This window comes from Hippocampus guttulatus, chromosome 1 (genome assembly GCF_054856545.1).
Source record: "Hippocampus guttulatus isolate MCC_2025c chromosome 1, RoL_Hgut_1.0, whole genome shotgun sequence".
In the NCBI taxonomy this organism is placed as follows: Eukaryota; Metazoa; Chordata; class Actinopteri; order Syngnathiformes; family Syngnathidae; genus Hippocampus; species Hippocampus guttulatus.
In genome coordinates this window covers 9,967,346-9,993,237 of record NC_141261.1, presented here as the reverse complement: position 1 = coordinate 9,993,237, position 25,892 = coordinate 9,967,346, and the positions used below count along the sequence as shown (strand labels likewise).

The 25,892-nt window shown below is 42.2% G+C and overlaps 1 protein-coding gene across 3 annotated transcripts in view; it reads right to left on the bottom strand.

The window, feature by feature from the left end:
* Positions 1 to 4,844: 4,844 nt before the first annotated feature.
* The window catches only part of klhdc8b (kelch domain containing 8B), a 66,442-nt gene continuing 45,394 nt past the window's right edge, over positions 4,845 to 25,892 (bottom strand). The window contains exons 4-7 of one of the 3 annotated variants that reach the window (XM_086108472.1): positions 23,996 to 24,160; positions 20,953 to 21,177; positions 9,206 to 9,307; positions 4,845 to 5,369 (exon numbers count right to left, since the gene is read on the bottom strand). In XM_086108472.1, the coding sequence (XP_085964598.1) occupies positions 5,173 to 5,369; positions 9,206 to 9,307; positions 20,953 to 21,177; positions 23,996 to 24,160 (689 nt within the window). In that variant the 3' untranslated portion in view covers positions 4,845 to 5,172. Of the gene's footprint in view, positions 7,680 to 9,205; positions 9,308 to 20,952; positions 21,178 to 23,995; positions 24,161 to 25,892 lie in introns of all 3 variants that reach the window. The other 2 variants (XM_086108480.1, XM_086108485.1) reach the window with 2 other exon arrangements.

Here is a 25,892-nt window from a genome sequence, read left to right as displayed (position 1 = left end):
GACCTGCACCCGACACAATCAAATGGCGAACACCAAAAATAACCAACTGTCGACTGGCACCAGCGTCATATGCTCCCGCAAACGAGATAACAAGATCGCTCGGAAATTTATACTGCAACCCACCAAGGAAAAGCGTGCATGAGCACGCTTGTGTTTCTGGTCCTGTGCTGATCTTTCCCTCGACTGAAGCGTGTTTCTTTCACTTCTTCTATGTATTGACGGCTGTGTTTGAATTTAGTATTCTGTGATCAGATACACTTTTTTTCCTCTTTAATTACAATAGTCACTTGGATGCATCAAATGAACCGTAACTAAATGATGCATCGGCTCTGTCGTCGTGTTTGCAGCTGGGCCAAACATCTGAAGCATATTTCGGTCCTCGGAACATTGAATCCTATTTTAATTTAGATGAATTGACCTTGTTTAATTCATTGTTTTCCTCCATCTGCATTTGTTTTGAAGGTGGCTCTCAAATAAACCTCGTGCACAGTTAAAGTGAACTGGAAGTTTGTTTGCTTCTCTTCCGAGCTACATTCAGCCAATTTAGTCTATTTCTTCCGTTAGCATTTTTATTAGCATGAATGAATGAATGAATGATTCCCAATGTCATGATCCTGTTCTTGTTTTTCCAGTAGGTGGCAGTAGAGGGCTTTTCCTCCAGCGTGCACACCTGCTGCCAATTTGATCATCATGTTAAGCCACATATTTAAGGACTTCCCAAGTGCCAAGTCTGCGTCGGATTATTGACCTTGTTGCTGCTTTTGCTCAAGTGTTGTTTTGTAGACCTCTCGGTCTCGTCATTTGTCATTTTTGCACTTTAGCCTCTCGCTTTGTAAGTATTTGTTTTTGTCTTTGCTCATGTTTTTGATTTTGTGAAATTGGACTTCAGACATTTTATTTTTTTTTGATTTCATCTATTTTAAATTAAATTAAATATTTATTTTCAATGCCACATATGTATTTTTATGTTTAGCTTCAGTTGAAAAAGAAGATAATGTCTGCGAGTTAAATGTTAAAATTAAGGAGACAAAAGAAAATGATTCTCATCTGCAGTAATAATCAGTTGCGTCTACTTTTGGAGGTCACCCTCAAGCCGTACGAGTGAGGGGGTATTCATGGGAGGATAAAAGGGCTCGAGGCGACAAGATAAAAAAGGTTGGCCACAACTGTGTTTGAATTTGCAAGAACACAGTCAATAGTCAAGTGCGCAACATGATTTTTGGAGGAAATTCAATACAAAAACACATCAACTGGATAATTGATTTGAACACAGCACGCAAAAGTCAAAGGCGAAGGCAAAATGGAAAACGTGTCGTGTCACAGGTGGTGCGCCTATTGAACATTTCTTCAATAGTTCACAGTAAAACCATTCACTGCCGCCCGACCCCGTTTCAGAATGAACATTTACAGTTCTCTCACTCACTTGAGCTGAGATACAGAACTCTCTGGCTCAAGGTGAACAATAAGGAGGCCTCTGAATAAAAATTGGCTCCATAAGTCGAATCACCACAACGCAATTACTACAAGAATGCCACAAAGCAGCCAGTACAGCACACCGCTGAAACAAACCTCAAAACATCTGAAGGTTATTATACCAAAATGGATCTTAAAGCCATAACCATAAACGATACATTTGCAGAGGATCCAACAAGGCCGATGATTGAAATTGCACCATTCCAAATGTGAAACACTGTTGTGGATCACTTGGTCTCGGGGATGAATGAGTTCCAAAGATATAGGGCAGGATGAATGCCACTCAAAAAATACTCGGGGTAAATTTGCACGGATAAGATGAGAAAATATATGATAAGGTGACCTATATTCGTCTCGCAATGGAGAAATTTGCATTCATTAGCACTAAAGTTGCGCTTGGGACCTACTTGGGCCTATGATTGGGTCCGAATTGATCCTGGAGTTGCCTCGGCTTCCTTAAAAAAATAAAATAAAAGTGCTCTTCATGCAAGTTAGTCCAAGAATTTGAAGGCACTGGAGGCTGTTTGCCCAAAAGAGTTTGCAGCTGCGCCTCAAACCAACACATCAATAATGTTTAAAGCTGTCAACTTGTCAGTGCAAAGCAAATTGTTTGCTCATTGATAGCTTCACCCAAACACTAAGAATGAGTGGAAGAAACAATTTTGTATTACCTGAAAGTGGTCTCCAAATCATAAATTCTGCCAGGGTGTTGCAAACTTTTGGCACAATTGCATTTGCTGAAGACAAATCTGGCGGGTACAAGTGAAGAAGAGTGAGCCTATGGCCTAGCCGACAAAGATCAAACAATGATATGCCCGCAGGTGTTTTCTCTGCGACTTTCAATTCAATATCATGCTTCAAAAGGCTGCCCAGTTTACATCACCTTGAGACGATCTATCTATTCAATCTGAAATGTGCTTGATGTCAAGCTGAGGTAATACACGGTGGTGCTTTCATTCATTAAACTGCGGCGTTGGATGGAGGAAACGCAATGATTGAGTGTCTACAAAAAAAAAACAACAACAACAACAAATTGTACAACAGTGTAACAGATAACATCACTGTGTCATTGTCGATCGATCATTTTGCTCCTCATGATCAAATAAGTCAAATGGAAACACAGAATTTCAAGTACAGTCAAACCTCGGTTTTCGAACGTCTCGGTTCTCGACCAATTCGGTTTTCGACCAAAAATTTCGAGTTTTTTCATTGGATTTGATAAACTTTATTGTCAAATGTACTGTATGTGTAACATACAGCACAGATGAAATGTCTTCCCTCTCCACATAAAACAAGAGGAGCCGCTGCGGGTGTCCGCGCCGCTATCAAAAGAAAAGTTAACAAAAAAAATGCCTCGGATGACGAACAAATTTCGGTTCTCGAACAAACCGAGCGCACTTGAATGCACCACTTGACTTCTCTCGCCTTCATTACACGAGGAAATGACGTTTCCTCAGGTAGACGAGGAAGTGACGCTTCCACGTGTCGCTTTCCATTGTGAGCAGACGTGTTCAATAAACATTTTTTTCCACCAAACTAATGATCTCTAAACAAATACATTTAATTATATTTTAAATTTTGAGTTACTCATGCTAATCAAAAAGATGATGGAAAGCAACTAGCAAAGAATTATTTTAGGCCCTGGATTAATAGGGATGTCTAACCATTTTCACCGAAGATCGACTTTTCAAGGAACCAACCTGCGGCGATCAACCCGTTACACGCCTGCACGCACACGGGGGCATTGGACGCACTTCGGCAGCATGTTCAGTGCAGAAAAATGACTGACGATCGGCGCTCGCGCGTACGTTTCTGAAATGCTTTTTCTGGTGCTCCGGCTCCCAATTTTTTGACAGTGCCATCGGTGCATTGCGGTTCAAACAAAACTTGAACAAAAAATACATCAATCTCAACGGCTCTGATCACTAGCTGCAATGACAAGACTGCTGACTGCTAACAAGTTCCTGTTGACATACAGGTGACCTACATTTTCATTAATTTTTTAACCTCCGTTTTTGTGAAAGTTGAACTAATAGAACGCTTAGGGTGCAGTGTGAACTAACACAAAAAATATCATATTAATAACACGCACATTGACACAAATCTTTTTTTTTTTCCGATTTCTCCCTACGATCGACTGGTTGGGCACCCCTGGATTAAAACATGTTCGGTAACTATTGTTGAGACAATTTTATGTGTATGCGTGTGTATGGCGGGGGATGGTGGGGTGTCTGTGTGTGCTTTTTGGTGTTTAATATTGTTGCCTAATGGCAATGAAATTATTATCCATTTATATGGGCATGTAGTGTTGTGATTCCGAACCAGAGTGATGTGTGCCATGAGAAGATTTTTCCAAGTTTACTGAATTTGTCTGAAAATCCTGACCAATTACAAATGTTCATCTCTCTATGCAAGCGACATATAGTGGCAGGCAGGAGAATCAAATATGTTTCCATTGGTTGGCTAAAGGTACGACTCACCTGTTGTCTTTCAGGCAATTCGTCCTCATATCGGCTTTGTGTTCAATTAAGAATTCAGAATTCACACGATTTTAGAGTCAAGTGAGGCAAGATGGTCATTATTTCAATATTCATGGTTCTTTTTTTTGGGGGGGGGGCATTTTTGTTTTGCAGTGTACCACAGATTAAAATGGGTGCCTTGGCTCAATGAAGGTTGGGAAACATTGATACAGTGCTTATACTGTATAGACGCCTGAAATCGATGTTCTGAAAGTGTACGTGTCATACAAGTAGAAGTCCTCAATAATTTAACTTTTTCATGAAATACCAAACACTGATTCATTTCAAATTTAACAATGATGAGTGTTGGGGTGGAGGGAGGCTTACCTTAGCCCGAATTGTGCATTACAAGATATTAAAGTACTGTATTAAAAAAGTAACATATCATAATAGAACCATTTTCTTGTATTAAATTTGATCCACTGTTATGTCCATTTGAACTCAGGCTCACGTTACCAAATTATGGTCCCTCATCTCAAAAATGGGTCGGTTCAAATGGGGGGTCACAGTACTTGCCTTGCCCAAGGGTAATAAACACCACACCACTGTCACTGCCTACAAGGGCTGTGGAAGTCGCCAGGAACAGAAACTCTTAAACACCACTGTAACAAAGCTCAAGAACAAAAAAATGTCCCACAACCACGTTGTTACGGAAAAAAAAGAAATTAAAAAAATCATAGGAAAATGTCAGCTTGCTAATGCAGCAGCAGGGGGTCTCAATACAGATATGGCCCTATGTTCCTTTAATAACCAGAAAAGTACCCTGCTTTTATACTGAAAAATGTTCAATAGTTCAAAGGCATGTGTCTTCAGATACTGCGTATGGGTGTTTGTCTATTTTTTGCCCCCCCCCCCCCATCTTCCTCTGACATATACAAGGAAGACAAGCTGTCAGTTTTGTCTCCTTATCTTTCGCAGCGATCTTAGCTGTCCTTGTATGTATTCGTCCCGCACTGTCAGCAAATGTCCCCAGATGCCTTTTTTTCTTTTTAAAAATGCTTGCCGAATGTGTAAACCATCAAAAGGAATCCGTCGGTTGCACAAGAAGTTTGAGAAGTATGTGAGGATGATAGTCTCCACATCCAAGCCACACATTTCAGACTTTCCCACACAAGAATCGACAAACTATCCTTGCCGGTACGGCTTTACTCCGTCGTGAGGATTGCTCTCGGCGCACGCGTCACACCGTTTCCTGTAAGCAGAGCGCTTCCACGGCATTGCTCGGTCCCTGCGCCACTCCTCCGATTACGAAGAGCATGCCGGTGGTCTGCAGGAGAGCAGACGAGCAGCGAGCGGTGGGCATGGCCGCCACATACTCCCAACGTCGCTTGACCGGGTTGTAGCTCTCGACTGAGCCCAACGGTGACGGCTCATTGCCTGCCAAGACATACACCACAATTAAAATAGACAATGAAAAAAAAAATGTCGACAATGAAAACACATGATTAGAGATGTGTATTTACCGTATTTTCTGCCCTATAAGGCACACCTAAAAGCATTCAATTTTTTCAAAAGCTGACAGTGCGCCTTACAATCCGATGTGCCTTAAATATGGATCAATATTCAGATTTCTTGGACGTAGTATTTTAAATGTTCTGTTACAGCTGCAGTGGTTGTGAAAGCTCGATATAAATAAAGCTGTATTGTATTGTATTGTATTGCATTCACTTTAGCGTAGCTCCATCTGGTGGATGCACAATGCAACCGTAGCCAGGGCTCTTAAGAAATAAAACTATAGTATGGTATTCTCTTTAGCGTAGCTCCATCTAGTGGATGCATAACACAACCTCAGCGACTATTGTAGCATCTATTATATGCGCCTTATAATGCGTTGCTCCTAGTATATAAAAACAGTTTTAAAATTCATTGAAGGTGAGCCTGATACTCGGAAGCACCTTATAGTGTGGAAAATACGGTGTGTGTGTGTGTGTGTGTAGATATATATGCATACATCCAAATAACAGCAGTAACCAGCCCCAATGGCCCCTACTAATTTAAGAATAAAACATTAAGGAAAGAAAACACAGATTCAATTTAGTGCGAAAACATTGGGGAATAGTTGACTGGGAAGCTGTCATTACGCTTTATTACTCTGGACTCCCCTTTTTAGCAGGACAACAAATTTAAAGGCAAATTTAATGTCAAACAATAGTCACTAAACATGCTCCTGACTTGATGGCCCATTGGCAAGACTGAATCCACGAAAGCACAAAAACAGAGAGCCTATTTCAAGATGACACATTATCGCATTTTCACTGAAATGTTCTCATTTTCCCCTTCACTTCGTACTTTCCTCCTTTCTTGCCCCTTCTTGGCTCAGGTGCAAAGCTGTCATTGTACATCAAGTACGATCATGTCGTGTCCGTTTCCATGGAGACCCGTATCACAGGGTGAGGTTTGTTGTGCAATAGTGATGGTGCCAAATGACGGCATAGATGGGGCTATTTGATGATTAGTTCTTTTTATGAAAACACACACACACACACACACACACACACCACACACACACACACACAGGCTCTCTTCGTGTTGCTCAAAGGCTTGCCGTCATCGCTTTGATTTGTCGGCCCACAGATGTCATGTCAATTCTCCAGCTGCTCCCTTTTTCTCCTTCCGTAAATCCCATCCCTCATCTGTTCCTTCCTTTGTTGCTGTTTCTCAAGTTCATTTTTAATTCTACTTTCATTTTTTTTGGGGTATCTTATTCTTTTCCTCCCCAGACCTTTTTTGTCTGGTTTTTTTTCTTAACCACACATATCTGTTCATCTGTTCTGAAGTCGCTTTTACTAACTCTCCTCTTATCTGAGTCTATCCCACTCTCATTTTGGTTCTTTCCTCTCCAAGGCTTCTTGTCTCAAACGATCTTCCTCTCTTATCTCTTTCGACCGATTTCTTTTTTTTATTTTTTTTTATCAGAAACACACAGCGATTCAGCCCTAGTATTTCATTTAGATTAGGGCCGGGCGATAATTCAAGAGCAATATTTATGGTGACAGACACATGATCACTATAAGATACGTTCGATAAAATATTCGATTTTCAGGAAGAGAACCCCATACGGGCATTCTGTGTGTCGTTGGCCCCAGGTTATACAGTATGCCATTAGATTCGTTCCACAATCTGAGCACAAAAGCGTGTTTGGCATGCTGCCGAGTGGCTGAGTCCCCACCCGCAGAAGAAGCCGCTTGTCGGGAGAGAGCATTTCATTGTTCAGCCTGTCACGATATGTCACTTGAATCGATACTGTACATAAAAACAGATTATTTGGAGTATGTGAATCAGGATTTATTTATTTTTTGGACCAATTAAATTAAATTGGATAATTTCCGGTGGTAGACCTGGTCTCACACAGTGGTCGGGACAGGATCACAGAGTCCTGGAGCCTACACCAGCTATGGACAATAAATCCAGTCTGCGGCTGGATGGATGGATGGATGGCTTGTGGAGCCGACGATGAGAAGAAAGGAGCGTCAGCGCAGAGCGCCGATGCTTATGTGGAAATGGGAGTCGCTGCTTGGAATTGAAGCGGATTTACATGGGATAGGAGATGTGAGCCAATCTCGTTTTTACAGCTTCTTGTTTGCTTTCAAACTTAGCTTGTAGCAGATGTGTGCACATTCTCAGCAGGACGTCTCTGATCCACTGGTGAAAGGACACTTTGATTCTCTCCTCTTCCATCTATAACTGCTTCAAACAACAAAGTGTATGCAGAAAAAGTGGTTGAGGTTGCACAACTGTCTGTGTCTTCTGTGTTGTGTTGTATTATTTTGCCATTTTATGTGAACTGTTCTGTTGATGGCGGCGTGAGCACCCGCAGCGGCTCCTCTCTCGGGGTGGTTGAGAGGAAAGAAATCTCATCTGTGCTGTATGTCGCACTTAGAGCATATTTGACAACAATGTTGACTTAAATTGACTTGGAATAAGAAGACAACACTCTGGACTGGTTGCCAGTCAATCACAAGACACATATAGAGACAAACAGCCATTTATGCTCACATTCACACCATCACTAGGTGAGAACTGAACGCTCACTGCCTGAACCGAAGTCAGGAATGAATCGCTACGTTATTAGTGATGAGATGAAAATTAATTGTCCCAAATGTCTCAATGATTAAAAGAATGAAGAGTCAGGCAATTTCAGGGTGTCAAATCCAACTCCTCCCTTTCTGTTTTTGTCTTCTGTGTCTCAGGGCGCTCACTACGTAGATGTACAAAACACAGTTATCTTTTATTTCTCCCCAACTATGTTGCACTTTTAACGCTCCCGACAAAATATTAGTGTGTATGTGTGTGTATGTTTTGTGTGTGTGCAATTATGTGTGTATATGTGGATTTGCTCGACAAAGAGACACTTGGGCAAGGATAAAAAAAGGCATTTAACCCTTTCATGAACCCTGACACCTGATAACATGATAAACTGTCCACTGTGGTGACCGCTGTCCCTGAAAGGGTTAAATTCAATTCAATATCGGCATAATAAGCTCATCATTGAGGGGAAGAAAAAGCTTAATTGTATCGGTTGCTCACGTTGTATTTACCTGAACACATTTTGCTCAACCAAGGAGAAAATGGAAAGTTGATGGGGAATTAATTTTCATTTCGAATGTGTCTGTGTGTGAGGGGGACTGAGTAAGTTTGACGAGATATTTTCAGTGTATTTCTTGGATTATTATGTATCTAAAATATAACGGGAGTGTTGAAAGTCAACACTGAGATTATTTTTATCATTTACATAATCAGTGATCACGGTGGCTGACTGATTAGCACTTCCACCTCAAAGTGCAGAGGTGCAGGGTTCAATTCCGGCCCCGGCCTTCCTATGTGGAGTCTGCATGTTCTCCCCGTGCCTGCGTGGGTTTTCTCCGGGTACTCCGGTTTCCTCCCACATTCCAAAAACATGCGTGGCAGGTTGATGGAACACTCTCAATTGTCGCTAGGTGTGAGTGTGGGCGCGGACGGTTGTTTTGTCTCTGTGTGCCCTGCGATTGGCTGGCAATCGGTTCAGGGTGTCCTCCACCTACTGCCCTAAGACAGCTATTGTACCCCTAAGGGACAACAATGAACTTTATTTTCTGGGAGTGTGCAGTATGGTCATATGAGGTGTGACAGTTGACATGCATTCTGAAATCACTTCATTTTTGTGTCCTTTGAGAATGAAAATGAGACTGAAAAGGAGCAGTAGTGGCACGTGAAAAAGAACAAAAAGTACTGACCAAGACCACCAGCCGCAATGACCCGTCCACCCAGGCAACCGGCTACAAAGTCCGCCCTCTTCTCTCGCATCTTTGACGTTCGACTGGGTTTGATCCAGATGCCTGACAATGGTGAGAAAGAGGACAAAGAGATTAGTCCCGAGTCATCATTTACCAAACAAATATATTTCAAAGATTAAATCGTAAGACGGTTCTAGATCAAACACTTGTCCTTGGCGGGTCTCGGGGCGCTTGAGCCCCTTCGGTTTACATTAGCAACACAAGATCTTTGGTGAACGATGAATTGACTTTTGGAGCCTGCAGTGCAAATTTAGTATTACAAAAAAAAGCTTCGATATTTAAAAGGTGTACTTCTGAACCTGAAAAGAGCAAAATGTTGACAGAAAATCGGAGGCTTGAAATCGTGAACTGGAGTCACAACCCACTTCGTGATTCAAGTTGATATGAAGGAGGGCGGTCAAAAATTCACCAAAAGTATCAAGCACATTTGAGGATGCTCAGGTGACAGGGCCCTTTTGTAACTGAAGCAAGTAGCTTAGTTACAACCGTTGGAGCAATTGGATGGCAACTGAACACAAAAGTGTGAGTCAAGTTGGAATATGGTGAATAAAAATACTCAAAAATATAAACGACAAAAAGAAAAAAACCCAATCTGTTTTGTTTTTATTTATTCTGGTTATATATTTTTTTCTACAAGAAAAAAACTTTCGGTCTTATGTTACAATCATTTCTTGACTAGTATCTTTATTCTGCATTCCTTGCGACTCTCTCTTCTCTCGCGTTTTTTTCGAGACCAAATGCTTCACCCCACCACACCCATAAGACACTTTCAATTGCTCAAACTAACAGAACGTAGTTTTGTTTGTGAGCTGATTGACCCAGAAGCCAATGGATGTGACAGCCAAAAAACCTTTTCCGAGATTCTCTTGGCTCTTTTTCAGATGGATTTCGGAAAAGGTGTGAGAGCTCAGCTGTTATCTTGACTTCCCATGAAATGGTGACGTTTTGAACACAACACAAAATCCCCGGCGTGTGACTGCATTAGCATTATTAACAACAACAACAACAGCAAGACACATTTTAGCAGAAAGAGCAACTTTTTCAGCCATTCGAGTTCTGTGCATGCAAACAGCTGATCATTTCCTGTTTACATTTCTAGACTGCTTCTCAAAATTTACTCTGCATTGCTCTCCAAGATCATCGTTGGAGAGGAAAGGCCGATCATGTTAACAGATAACCGGATGTGGCTGGACAGTTGCAGTCAGAGGAAGGAAGGGCGATGCCACTATGAGCTCTCTGACATATTTTCTGCTAGCAAAAGATCAGCCATTCGGCCGTAGCCTAGCGGAAAGTCAGATAACAAAATATATCCATCCATCCAACCATTTTCTGATCCGCTTTATACTCACAAGGGTCGTGGGGCGTGCTGGAGACTATCCCAGATATCTTCGGGCAGGAAGTGGGGGGACACCCTGAACCAGCCAACCGCAGGGCACACATAGACAAACAACGATCTGTGCTCACACTCACACCTTGGGACAATTTTGAGTGTTCAATCAGCCTGCCATGCATGTTTTTGGAATGTGGGAGAAAACCGGAGTACCCGTGGAAAACCCACGCAGGCCCGAAGATAACATGCAAACTCCACACAGGAAGGCCGGAGCTGGAATCGAACCCGGTACCTCTGCACTGTGAGGTCGACGCGCTAACCAGTGGGCCACTGGGCCGCCCCTAACAAAATATAATGTGGAATTATATTGGAAAACAATAGCTGTAATCCAAAGAGACAAGAGTTGGAATTTTACAAGAATAAAGTTGTGATCATGAGAATAATTTATTTTAGACAAATAATTGCAATGATAAGATCATAAATTTGGAATATCATTTGGATAAGCACTTTACTACCCCCCCCCCACCTCCCCCACACACACACTCTTTTATGCACAGCATTGGACAATTGCTGCAATGCGGGTGAGATTAATCCACCTATGTTATTGATCAACCTGTGATCGATTCACTAATTTGCACCGCTTATGAGAATTGAGAGAGTGTCCAAAGTACTCCTGGAGGACGGGCACCCCATATTTTACTTTGTGGCTCAGCACCACATGGGGGACCCAGACCCGACGTTCGTTCAGCAGATGATCCTTGACACAGCAATTACTGCAACTCAGTCGTCTCCAGCGGTGCTGCGGGCGGACGTTCAAGAGCAGCGGGGGTGCAAGAAATGCACTTTGCACCAGCCTGCTAATGGTTACATTTGGTCTTGCGCTTAGTCAATGCAGATTTGTCTCGAGGCTAGCTCGACAAGTACACGTTGCCATCAATCGGTTCCACTGTCATACGGTGGAACCCTGCGCGACAAACACATTCCAGTGAAATCCCATGAATGGTTTTCTTCTTGATTTGATGCCTGAGCCTCCGAGCTAATCCTCATTCCAATGCATGAGCCAACTGCAATAAAATTTCAGTCATTCCAGTCCCCTTATTCTTGCACGAGAAGCACGAGCCTGCCAAAGGAAGTGACTGAAAACCTGAGTTCAGCAAATTGAGTGTTACCCCAATGTGCAGGCATTCCCTATTTGCTTTGCATCTGTTCAGGTTGTAGGTTGGGTACCTGTGATTTATGACCACTGTGCTGTATGAAATTACCTCACTTCACTTAAACCGGTCAGAAAATTATTATTCACAACATAAGGACAATTTGTTCATCTATCTATGCTAGTGACGCACACGCAGCACTTGACACGGACGGTAGATGGTATAATCAACAAATTATTTCTTCTGGATTGCGTCGAACGAAGAAACGAGTCAGACGGCGGGTGAGGCTGTTAATTCAGTGCTATCGGCTGTTTTCTGCTTTTATGATTCAATTTCTTTCAGAAATAGCAACCACAAGGCATACAAATTATGTAGTCCAAAAAAATTTTGCGCTTGAATCCCTTATCACTCTCAGTCGACGAAGTCGCTCTTTCAGTAAACATTTGAGTTACGATTCATTCGTCACAGTGCGTTGGCGATGCAAACGCGGTTTTGTCGCGAAGTATGCCGCTCTTACAAACAAAGAATGATCGCGTTGCATCCCGCCTGACCCCAAAGCTTGTGTCGGCAACAGCTGGGAGCCAAAGCTGATTTGTTGTCGAATGCAGTGATTCCCAATCTTTACTGAGCCAAGACACGTTATTTTACGTTTGAAAAATCGCATGGCACACCACGAATGAAATTCGTCACAAAAAGAGGATACATATATCCATGTCATCCTTTTTGCAATCTAATAGAAGTTCATTTATTTGTTCTGTCGGTGGCAATAAGTTTCTGGCATAGATAGATGAACAAAGACGCATCATTTGTTATTGATAAAAAAAATTCAACTATAATGTGCCCCGGCACACTGGTTAGCAAATCACTCGTCTAATGAAGAAAAAGTTACTTTGCGAAATAAATATTCACTCTGCTGGCTAAGTCACTTGGTCGATCCCAATATGGTTCCTTGCTCAAGGATTGGTGCATTTGGAGGAAAGGGATGTTTCATACTTTGTGTTGGGGAAAAAAAAATCACCGGGTTAAAAACTATGCAGCAAATACCATAAAATAATACTTGATGACTACGGTATTTTGTGCAATCTGAGTTCAATCGCGCATTAGTGTGTCTCTTTTGTGGTAAACACAGAGGGAATTTGTTGGCAAGCGTAAAGCACAAAGCTTTGACCACAGAAGGGGGAACAAACAGCAATGAAGGAACACCTCAAAAGAAAAATGTTGACAAAAAAACAACAAAACCCAACAAGACATCCAAGGGAGAGAGTGCAAATATGCCAATCCACAGAGAGCAAACAGATTTAGACTTGTGAGTGTCTGACAGCAGCCGAGGGGCTTTCGCACTGCTGACAGTATGTACCTCTGCCGTCTCCTCTCTCCACAATTCTTACGCTGTAATTATTTAGGAGACAACGGATGTAATCAGCAGGAACAAATTTGATACACTCTCTAATCATGGGATCAAGGCACCATTGCTTACGCTGGTGAAACGAACAATAGCGAGGATGATTACTGCTGTTTAAAAGCTGGGAAAAAAAAGGCCCTTTCCAACTTTGGCATTCGTTTGTTTGATTCTCCATGGCCAGATTTAAATTCTCGGAATATTAGAATGGTGTCCATAGATCTCCCTCATTCCCTTCTTTGCAATCTTGACAAAGCCTATACACGTAATCAAGTAGATTCGTCCGTGAGTCTGTGCAAGTGATTCCTTACAATAAAGTGTCTTAAGACGATTCAACCAGGAAAGAAATAGAAAAATACCAGTAAGCAAACATTTTTTTCTTTCTTTCTAGAAATCTCAGCATTTTGAAAAGCTCACTTATGCAACATTACAAAGGCTTTGTGTTTTGTTTGTGCATGCGTGGCAGGTTGATGGAACACTCGTCCGCAGTATGGTCACGTCAAAACCCTCTCAAGTAAAACATTTTCCTCGACATGACACTTTACAGTCGAGTCAATTCAAGTCAAGGCCCTTTTTTGTATTTTCTAGGAATGAGTCCTTCGAACTGTCATATGTTAGAACAGGTGATTTATTCATCCCTGCGCTGCTCCTTTGACACTCGTGGAACCAATAACTCAAGGTCATGATTCCATTTGCATTCAGCACAGACACTGTAACATCAGCATGTATGGAAGAGTTAGCGTGGGGAATATTTCAGCGCAAATTGCAGCTCATCGACAGCATTTCTATTTGTGATCCTTTCATTCAAAGCCACGCAAAGCTGCTATCTCGAGCTTTCACTGCGTGTTTTTTTTTTTTTTAACACGGACAGATGAATGTGTCATTGATCAAAAGACTTTTACAAAGTCAAAGTTCATGAAGGGTGCCCAACGGGTCACATGTCAACCTCACTGTTTAATGACATTCATGGTTTCAATTTGATTCGTTCGAAAAATTATACTGGAGGACTGGGTGGAAAAAAAAAAAATCAACAGTCGAATAAGTCAACTGCAAAAATACATTGACACAAAATATTTGCCCCAGGGATTTTCCATGCCCCACGCAACGCAGACATTTCCAGCCTGCATTAACATCCATTTTACTGTCTTTTTTACAATCTTAAACACTTTTCACACCAATCATTTTTGTCGGGCTCTGGGTCCAGTCGTAGCTGGGAATTGGGGTCTTGTAAAGCCACTAGCATATTACTGTTCCATCCATCAATCTTCTGATCCGCTTTATCCTCACAAGCGTCGCGGGGCATGCTGGAGCCTATCCCAGCCGTCTTCGGCCAGTAGGCGGAGGACACCCTGAACCGGTTGCCAGCCAATCGCAGGGCACACAGAGACGAACAACCATCCGCGCTCACAATCACACCTCGGGACAATTTAGAGTGTTCAATCAGCCTGTCATGCATGTTTTTGGAATGTGGGAGGAAACCCGAGTACCCGGAGAAAACCCACGCAGGCACGGGGAGAACATGCAAACTCCACACAGGAAGGTCGGAGCTGGGATCGAAACCCACGACCTCTGCAATGTGAGGTCAACGTGCTAACCACTCGAACACCTGGCCCCCCATATTACTGCTCATGAATCAAAATACAAATTGAGCTTACCACCTAACATAAATAAAATAACATCTTCCTATATAACTCTTCTGGATGCATATTTTATGAAAGTGCACAACTTGCAATCCTTATGAGTCATGCTCATGTTACATTTCTTTGTATTATGATTGATGATCAGGAATACTGTCCTACAATTAAATTCCTCCTATAGCTATTGCGGAACACAGCAATCTCAACTCAACTCAACTCAACTGTATTTATAGAGCACTTTCAAACAGCCATCGCTGCATACAAAGTGCAATCATCTCGTATCTTCTATTTAGACATTTATGTCTTTGCTTACCATCCCCTCAAAGGAAACATGACAACCGGCATCACCCAGGTGACTTAGCATTGCCATACAAAAGCATACACGTCAGGAAAATATCACTCTTTATCATCATCACCATCACCACTATCAGTTCCCTCAGGTCTATTCATAGCTTTGTGCGACAGCATGTCCAAGCCGTGTAAAAAGTCTCTCGTTACAAATCAGTTTCATCTTTTTCTGGAGCGAAAGAGCTTCAACGCATCCACGGCTGTTTACGGAAGCATTTGTGAGTAAATGAACTAAATAGGAATGATGACAAGCCCCTGGACAAACAATCGAAGGCCACTTGATGGCAAAAGAAATCTCTTGTCACCAGCAAGGACATCTGCCAGCAGTGGTTAAGATGGTTCTAAAGGCAATCGATTAATTGTTTATTTATCAGTGACGAGATGAGGTGGCTCGGGTAAAAATCTCAACTGATGGACTTCACCTTTAAAACGGGGTTCCCTTTGTCGGTTTAACACTCTAAAATGGCAATAGACAAATCAGACATGCCAGTCATGGAATTGAAAATATTCTACACGTTTAAATTTGTCATTATTACTTCAATAAATTTAATTCCAAAATCACAATAGCACGCAAAACATGTTTTTTTTTACCGCTTTTATTTTGATTTTTCTGTTCAACTTTGAGCATTCTTCTTCACTGTGTTTTTACCAGGATGACAACCCGGCAGACTTGCTTGCGCTGAATGGCAGTGGAGAAAACATTTAAATGCAAATCACCTTAATTACATTTCAGACACTTTTAAAACGAATCTACTCGGTAATAGGAAATGAAAGGAGAGCTATAACCTCCGCTAAAGACCACAGTAAAATGTTCTTTCACACAAGGTAATGTTGCCTCAGCCGCAGCGACAGTAAATCATGTTGACTACATTGAACTTTGCTACTTTGTACTTTCTCTGCTTTTATTTATACAATGCCCAGTACTATTTTATATCTATTATTGGAATACTACGGCTAAAGCTAATCAAAAGGCATGCAACCTAGATTTGCTTCTGACTTACTGCAGGGCACTTTTAATTGCGATTGCTGGCTCACATCCCTCCACCTTACACACTTTTCCTTCTTAATCAGAGGCATCAAAGTGGCGACCTTTTGCTACCGAGCCACCTTTTCTGACTTTTACACTGCCTCTGAACTGCCGCTCCTCTCCTTTCGCAGCTAATGCCGTGCCGAGTAACGAAAGCATTTGTCCCGGCGGGAAGTGCCGTCACGGACGTCTTTCCTAATCATAAGGTTCAAAAATTCAACGAACATCATAATAGTACCTACTTTGCAGAGTTTGGTTTGTTTTGAGTAAAAAAAAAAAAAAGCTTTTCAACAAGCCCACAGTTTCACGTGTGGCATACAGAAGCGGAGGATTTGAATTTGAATGGCTTTATTTTTTTTTGCAATCCTGGAAATAATGTCATCATTCAAATTGTCCCCTCTACCCTATTTATATGGCTCCACCAAACCAAGATGTGCAAACAGGAAATCCTGTACATATTATCACAGCTTTGAGGCACAAGTATGGGGTCCGTCAAAGATAAGGAGAGAAAGGGGCTCTTCAGTCAGTGCTAGGCTATTATCCTTTAAAGCTGTGCACATTGAACCTGACAGAGGATTAACCAGCAAAAAATGATAAATCCAATGAGATCAACTGCCATCAGGCACAGGGAGGTGCGAAAGAATGTGCCGTTACTAAGAACACGCCGTTATATTTCCTCATTAATGCATAGGGATCTTTTCGCAACGGAGCAAAACACTTTTTTTTTTTTACAGTAAGAGTCGACACACGACGCTCTTCATCGGCAACAATGAAGCTCACTCATTTACCATCTGTCTGGAAAATCCCCCAAACACAAACTAAGAAGCAAACAGAGAGGGTAGTTGGAAAATACAGTGATACTAATACGTCCCAGCGTGATTTAAGGCAGTAAGCCGACAAGGAGAGCGATCACACCGAGTTCCCATTGCTAACCCTCCAACTTCAGCGGGGCGCATGACATAAGCACGATCATTTCTGAAGGTTTTTATTCTTTTTTTTGTTTTGTTTTGTTTTTCCTTGCCCTCTCGTAGGGTTAAGCTCGGGGGATGTCGTTAATATTTGTCAACTGTGAGCCCTTTGAGACACTTCTGTGATGAAGGCCTCTGTGAATAAATTAGAGTTGACAATGAAGAAGAAACCAGACTTCATACATTGTTCTTCTCATTTACAACATGACATCATGTATATTCCGTAAATGTTTGTCCCAACAGTTGAACACATCATCCATCTCTCCTTCGATTGTCCGAAATCCACAAATTCCTAATTTTTAATGTCATTTTGGCGGCTTGAAAAGGACTTTCGATTTGGATGAAGTCACTTCAAATGCTTGAAATAACAGCTAAATAGCTGACTACATGATTTGAAGAAATCCATCCATCCATTTTCCGATCCGCTTATCCTCACAAAGGTCGCGCGGGGTGCTGGAGCCTATCCTAGCTGTCTTTGGGCAGTAGGCGGGGAACACCCTGGACCGATTGCAAGCCAATCGCAGATTTGAAGAAATACAAACCCGGGTGACCCGGTGGGTCCAGTGGTTAGCACATTGACCTCACAGTGCAGAGGTACCGGGTTCAATTCCTGCTCTGGCCTCCCTGTGTGGAGTTGGCATGTTCTCCCCGGGCCTACACGGGTTTTCTCCAGGTACTCCAGTTTCCTCCCACTTTCCAAAAACATGCATGGTAGGCTAATTGAACACTCAAAATTGTCCCTCGGTGTGAGTGTGAGCGCGGATGGTTGTTGGTCTCTGTGTGCCCTGCAATTGGCTGGCAACCGTTTCAGAAAAAAAAAAAAAATGTTTGTGGTTATTGTGATTGTGACTTTCAGCTTGTCCCATCAGTCATAAAGGTGACGCTTCAAAACTTGATAGAACGCCCCTGATAGAACGCCAACGGCCATATTTTCTGTGTTTGGATTGCAATGATGTCAGACTACACAGCCAGTCGCTTGAGAGTGATTGTCCCCAGCGGTAACAATACTGCTGATGAAACCCCGCCACGAGCTTCCCCAATCGGTCAGAAGCCCGATGAAGCCTGTGATTCATAACGCTATGAAACACACCTCCCTTTTCGTATAATATTTGACAACCGCCATTAAAACAGTATTTAGTTGCAATGCTATTGCATTTTGTATTTTTGCAATCATGTTCTCCATGAATGGACAAATAATTTATGCGGCAATACAGAGATGCATATTGATGTTTCGTTGATATATGCAGGGAAGCCTTTCAGTTGATCGTAAGTATGAACTCACACATTTTCCGACATGCCCACACGTCGTAAAAGTGTGTAGGCTGGTGCTAAATTTACCTCCATTTGTTATTCGTGCACGCAATCACTCAAAGTATCCTTGGCTGCATTTGTTCCATAGCAGGTGGAGTTTCCAGAAACGCTTTAAGGAAGCCGTTTTAATCTGTTGGCGCTGTTTGCAACGCGTCAAACTCTCCGGGTTGTTTTACGTGTTGAATTGACAGTCAAGCCACAGAGAGATTTTGTCCTCTGCGGCGTGGCAGGCAGAATGCCATTTAAGAATTCAAAGACTGGATTTCTACGATCATTGCTCCTTGTGTGCACCATCACTCGAATTATGCACAAGAATAACAGAGGTTGTTGGCAGCGTTGGGCTTTTCAGACAAGTACTTAAATGCACAAAAGTGAAGCAATTTCAAGTCCAGCCGTGAGATGTAATGGGGCAAACCGTTTGGTTATTTATTATGGATGAAAGTCTGAAAACCAATGTAGGAAAAAATTGGATGTACTACCCCCGGAGAGGTAACAGTTTGCGCTCAATTAGTTTGATTGGCTGAAGACGAAACGGTCAAAGCTCAAATGTAGAACTTCATGATTCCTCTACTTATAACCCGAAAGCTGGAAAGTGGAGACACTGACGTGTTTTTGAAATGTTTGTGCATCTATTGTTGCATTTTGGCTATTACCAGTTGCTGGACTCTGCGCATGCCACTCTGGGCCATTTCGAAAAGTTTGTATTTGTCATTCAGAGCCAGTAACCTGTTGGTATTACATTTAGAGTTTGATGTGACATGCATGTCGAATGTGAACAGGTTTAGTTGATGAAGATGGAATTTTTCATCAAATTTTTTTTCACCATTAATGAAGCCCTGATACAATACAATTGAAGAAAAATTCTGAATAATTGACTCTACTTGACTAGAAATATGACATTCAATAACGTTTGGTAAATAAAAGACAATAAAATTCCCAACCATGACCGTTTCCCAATGAAGGCACTTTGGTCAAATATCCAATATTACCATCCCTATCCTTGTCTAATGGCAACATGCATCTACAATATACCGGTAATTCAATCATTTCAAAGAAAATAGTGTAAAACCCCCAAAGCCCGATCATCGGGCATTCCAAAGAACACGAAAGTGATGCAAATGCCGAAGCACCTCAAAGGAGCTCAATCCCTAAAGAATCTCCATTGCAGATACAGCTCCTGTTGGTCGATTCTGCACAACATGTCTGTTGAGGAAAAGCAATGCTCAGGGAGAATTTCAAAATCGAATGCAGAAAAGACCTTTTTTTTCGCCCCTTATCTGCTTTGCCATCAGTTTTGATGCGCTCTGACTCAGTCGTGCATAATCCGCCTTCATTTGGATAGGATTATGATCAGGGAGCATATCATGTTCTTACTTATGTTAATATGCTCCAGGCTGGTTATGTTTCTTTTCTGTTATGTCAGCAAAAACTCGAATACCTCAAATGATCAAAGGTGTCATTGCAAATTGTTATGCACACGTCAAGCGATTTGTTTTTTAGTTTGTGATCTGATGACAAAGGCTAAGCAATTCAAATATGGCCACCTCTGGCATTAGTGCTCCTCTGCATATTCATTAATCCAGTTAAAAAGAAGTCACTCTCACTGTTAAAACACTTCAAATGTATAAGCTCCATTCTATGAAATGATTTTGACATAACAGTCTCTGCTCTCTTTGACACAGTTCGGGAATGAACTGAATCGGATCCTACAAACGTAGGCACAAGTAAAATCCGTGCAAAAAATATTGATTTTACAACAGGAGTGCACTGACAAAGGATGAACAGAAATCGCTGGTCAAAAAGAACCACGAAAAACAAGACATTAACAAAATAAACGCTTTCAAAGGCAAGGAAATAGTAAATCCGAGTCTATAAACGAAATGACTAGAGTCCCAATTTCACAAAACAAAAACATGAGCAAGATCAAAGACGAAACTACAAATATAATGCAAGAGACGAGAGAGCAAATACGACAATGACAAGGTTGAGAGGTCAAGTAAACAACACTTGAGCAAGAGCAGCGACGAGGTCAATAATCCGACGGAACCTTGCCGTTTCGGAAGTCCTTCAATACATGGCTTAACTTGATCAAATTGGCAGCAGGTGTGCAGGCCGGGAGGGAAAGCCCTCCGCTGCCACCTGCTGGACACACACATGAACAGGATCATGACTCTCTTGTTACAGTGAGAGAATGGCGGTGGACCAGCCGGTCATTGTCACTCATCTTTAGCTGCAAAATCATGTAGTTGTTTTAACTGGATTGGTTATCTGCAGTACAGCACACCTTTATAAAGAATGAAGTAACATGTCCTTCTGGTATTTTCTAACTCTTACCCGAAGTAGTTTTGGTGCTATCATGACTCGACAACAAATTATTATATAACCGTACTTGTAGTTTTGACACAAATGGGAAAATAAACTACAGTGTTGATGCGACAAGGGCATGTGGAGATATAAAAGAAACCTTGTCAAAGCCAAATAGTGCTGCTCCCTTCTTAATGTGGTGCTCCATTTACCTTGATCCAGATCATATTCCTCCATGGTGCTGACAAAGTGAGGTCTGGAGTAGAAGTTGTGCGGTCCTGGCTGTTGCAGGCCCCCCAGGCTAAAAAGGCTTCGCTCATTTGTTGCGCAGCAGGAAAAAGCCCTCCGGCTCGGAATGCAGGGGTAGCGTGTCCAGCTCTTCATCTCCAGGTCGAATGCCTCCAACGCCGTCACCGGCATCTTTCCTTGACGACCACCTGGGAATATACAGTATTTAAAAAAGAAAAAAAAGTATTCAGCTTGCTTCAAGGCGAGAATACACATGGTTCGAAATCCTTGTAAGCAATCACACGGTGGATGAGTTACACTAAATACGATAGTTCACTAACCTTTTGGGAATCGATCATGTGGAGTGTAATGGATGGGAGGTTGCTTTTCAAATTCATAATGGGTGGTGCATTTTATATGGGACCAATTAGTTTACTGCCTCGGTGAGCGGACATGCGAAGAGTCGGGTAGGGTTCCGTGTGGGGCCATTTTCCGTGAAAAACTAACAATCAATCCATTTCCTCTGCTGCCTGTTCTCATTAGGGTCACGGGTGCACTGGAGCCAAACCCTGCTAACTTCAAGCAAGAGGTCCAACATGGACAGGAGGCGGGTCAATCAAGAACCAACTCATTTGTGGAAACAGCAATAACGTTGAAAGAAACAGCAAGTGATCACCTCCCCCATGGTGGTGATTTCTTTGTTGAAAAAAAGGCTGATAAATGTGAAAAAGGCAAGTTTGGCTGAGGAATTAGAGATCTATTTTTATTTATTTATTTTAAGAACACCGGCAGACTGCAAGTGCTAAACAGACACTGTTCAGTTCGTTTTCCCACATAACTACCCAGAAATATATTTGAAAAGAGATTTGACGATGAATTTGCTTTTTTCTGGAAAGTTAAATTCATCACCCTAATCCTCACTGCCAAACACTACACACTGTAGATGACAACCAATGTTGTGTTCCACACCCATCATCTTTCACTTTTTAAAAAAAATTATTTAATGTTTGTGCTTACATTAATCCCCCGGAAAAAACTGAAGTCGATTTGCCACTTAGAGTCGAGTGAAGTGACATTCATTTGGACCAAGCAGAAGAACAGACAGTTTGATCCTCTCAGGTTGTCTTGTATAAATCATTTGAGTCATGACAGACAACAAATGAAGGCTGTGAAATAAAAGCGAGGAGAGCTACGACGAGCGCAAGGGCATCGGAACATGCAAAGTGATAAGAACGGGGAAGGGCGAACTTGCAAATTGAAGAGACTGATTCGGGAAGAGATTGACTGCCAAAAGGTGAGACAAGTTTGAAGTGCGTGGGAAGGATAAGAGTCAGAGATGAGAGAGAAGAAGATCGCAAGATTACCATGTGAAAGCTCCTCATAAAGAGGGATTGGAAATAGAACGGGCTTGATACTGTGTAATTACAACGTTTCTTATATGTTGCACAATAAAAAGACGAACCTTGTGTCATCTGTCTCGCACGCTATCCTGACAAAGCTGTTCAACTGGGCGGGGTGCCGCTCATCTCTTCAGAGGCCTGTCACGGCAGCAGATAATTTGTGCTGACATAAGCACAGCTCCATCAATCTGCTGCACTCACTCACGCCGCTGCGTGACGCTCACTTGTCCCATGTGTTCTGTGATTTAAAACTAGGGATTAGCGGCAGAAACCTGTTCAAACATCTGTACTTGGCAGCAGAACTCATGAATCAAAAGCACGAAGAATGTATAGCCGGTATGAGCCAAAAGGAGAAGCTCTCGATTTACCAGTCCATCTACTTTCTTACTCTTCACCTAAGGGCACGCAATTTACAATCTCACTCTCACCTACATAGCCACGAGCTGCATGTCGTGACAGAAAGAGGAAGATCGCGGCGACTGAAATGACTTTCTTCTCCCTTAGAGATAGGGTAAGAAGCTCACAGTAGAAGCCGTTGCTCCTCCACATTGAGAGGAGGCGGATGAATTGGCTCGGGCATCTAGACAAGATGGCTCCTGGTCACCTCACTGGTGAGGTGTTCCAGGTACAGGACACGGTGGAGCGAGATGGTGTCTCCCAGCTGGCCTTGGAACACCTTGGCATTTCAACAGAAAGCCTTGACGAAGTGGCTGGGGAGAAGGAAGTCTAAGCTTGCGTGCTAAAGATGCTGCCTCGACGACCTCACTCCGGAAAAGTGGAAGAAAACCGATGTTTGGATAAATAGCATAATGACTTCTTACATTCAAAAATCTATGAGGTGTGGAGATATTGTTTTGCCTGTGTGAGCAGCATTTTGATAGAATGGAAGAGAATTTACAAAATGGATGTTCTGTCAAGTAAAATGTCCAAATGATCGTTGAGTGTGATTATTGTGTCTCATCTATCTGTAATTTTGTATTCAAAGTCCTTGGATTGGATAAATTGATAAACCTACTGTGCTGTGTCGGATTCTTGCGTTGTGACCAACATGACCTCAAAAACAGCTATTCCTGTATGTCGGTGATTCCCAACCTTTATTGAGCCAAGGCACATTTTTTAAGTTTGAAAAATGGCATGGCACACCATCAAACAAAATTGTCCCAAAAAGAGGATACATATATCAATTTCATACTTTTTGCCATTTAATAGATCATTTATTTGTTCTGTGTGTCACTCTAAGTTGCTGGCATAGATAGCTGGACAATTACACATTATTTGTTATCGATACATAATTTTCTCACCAATTAAGTGCACTCTGATAAGTTCCCATGGCTCACCCTTTGAGCTCCGACGTCACACTAATGTGGCCCGGCACACTGGTTGGGAATCACTGCTGTATATTACTTGCAAAAATGGGATGTTTCCAAGGCAACACGGGTATCACTGAATCCATAGTAACACTGATTCTGAATCTGCCCTCATTTTTATTTTTTCTCGAGCACATCAGGTTTCCATAATGATGATGATGATGATGATGGTGATGATGATAACAATAGTATTTTGGGGTGGAATTAAACATTCAGTTGGAAGTTTCATGAACTCCACCAAACCCCCCAAAATTTCCTACCCATGATGTAGATTTTGTTTCCTTTTACGAAGGGTGTGGCTCCATATCGCGGCGTCGGCATTGAGGTCAGCGGCTGCCATTGGTCCTTTTCCGCCTCATAAACTCTCACCAGGGCCTGAGGTGTGATGTCCGGCCCCATGCCGCCCAATGCGTACACCTTGCCATCTGCAGTAAAACAGACCTCATCAATTTCCTCGTCAATAAACACAACTTGTAAAATAGCGTGCCCTCACCGATACAGTACTGTGAAAAGCATTCTCAACGTCCTTCACATTTAATTGTTTCTGTCAAATAGCAATTGACAATTGATTGTCCGTGTATGTAAGGGAGATTTATTATGACAATCAAGTCCAGTCGCAAATTCCTGAACTGAAACGTTGTATGAATATTTCAGGGTCAAGCTCTATCATGCATTACATGTCAAGAAGTGCCCTTATGCCTCATTAACCTATTTATAGCGTAAACTAATCATTCCCTAAAGTATTGTAGATACTAGGGAACCATAAAGATGTCCCAGTACTGCAGTGTCAGTTATTATTAAGACTTAAAAATAAGGCGAGCCAAATGCTGTGCAAGTAAATCCGGTAAGCCTGTTGAGGAAATGGAAGGCCAGAAAATCGAAGGGGTGGACAGGACGGAAAGAAAGTAGGAGGGGAAGACGGAGCGTGAGGTGGAAAAAAAAAAAAAGGTGATTTCCGCATTCCAGATTAGCGGTCTATTAGTGTTCGGACCGTTGTGACTTTCCAAATGTGAGAAAGTGAGTCACCGAGAGAGGAAGGCTGCTCAGTAACGCAGACGGATCACACAGCCACCGAGCTGTGGTTCAAACTGTGAAGAATTCAGCACAAATAAATCTGTCACTCACCATGAGTGTGATCGCCGCCAACATTTGCATTTACTATTGGGAAGTTCCTACCCTCACTGTTACACAATCAACGAACAGCTCATTCTGTTTCATGACACTCTCTGTGTAGAGAAGCTGCTTGCATGTGGTGCAAGCTAGGAACTGAAAAAAAAATGCCTCACTCAGTCCAGAAAACCTTTTAGCGACTTTTGGTTGTTCACCTCTCCCCAGGGAGTTCAGAGTGATGAGCAGACAATCATTTCAAACAGATATACTTTAACCCTTTCAGGGACAGCCGTTACTACAGTGGGCAGTTTATCATGTGATCAGGTTACAGGGTGCATGAAAAGGTTAAGCTGGTAAACTGTAATCAGCATTCCATAAAAAAAAATCCTCAGATAAATTGTACTGTATACTTTGCAATGATTTGCTTTTGCATCAGTTGACGATGATGCATTTGTATTTTCAGCAAATATGCTGCATCTTAAAAGGATAGATTTTCCCCCCCAGGATCCCAGGGCCCACTTAACGGTGCACATGTGCGCTTCTCGTGCACGACTAGCGCCATATTTAAAAGAAATTAGGTGAATAGCTTTGACCGGCCGTGATTTAAGTCGGCTGTGACCACTCCCAAAGCGGCACAGTACTCCCTTTCTCCTATCCGCCGGCCTGCACTCATCAGTGAGATTACCAACATCGGGTCTAACCCACCCCCAGGCAGTGTTACACCAGGTAGGATTTAAGCTGTTCACGAAAATAGACCCCTACAACTTGAAAGATTTTTTTTCTCGACAGGTTTTGTTCAATGACGATAATCCAAACAAGGAAACCGTTAATGATGACATTAGAACTTCAAAATGAAAATTTTTTCCCCAGGTTTGTGCACAATTAAGGATGTGAAAATGTTACTTAAAACACTGCTTGTAGAACAAGCATCCACACTGCTACCTCTATATGTATAACTAAATGTAACCTGTTGCTTGTCTTTGTGTGTGTATGTATGTGTGTGTGCGTGTGTGTATGTGTGTGTGTGTGTGTGTGTGTGGAGGCAAA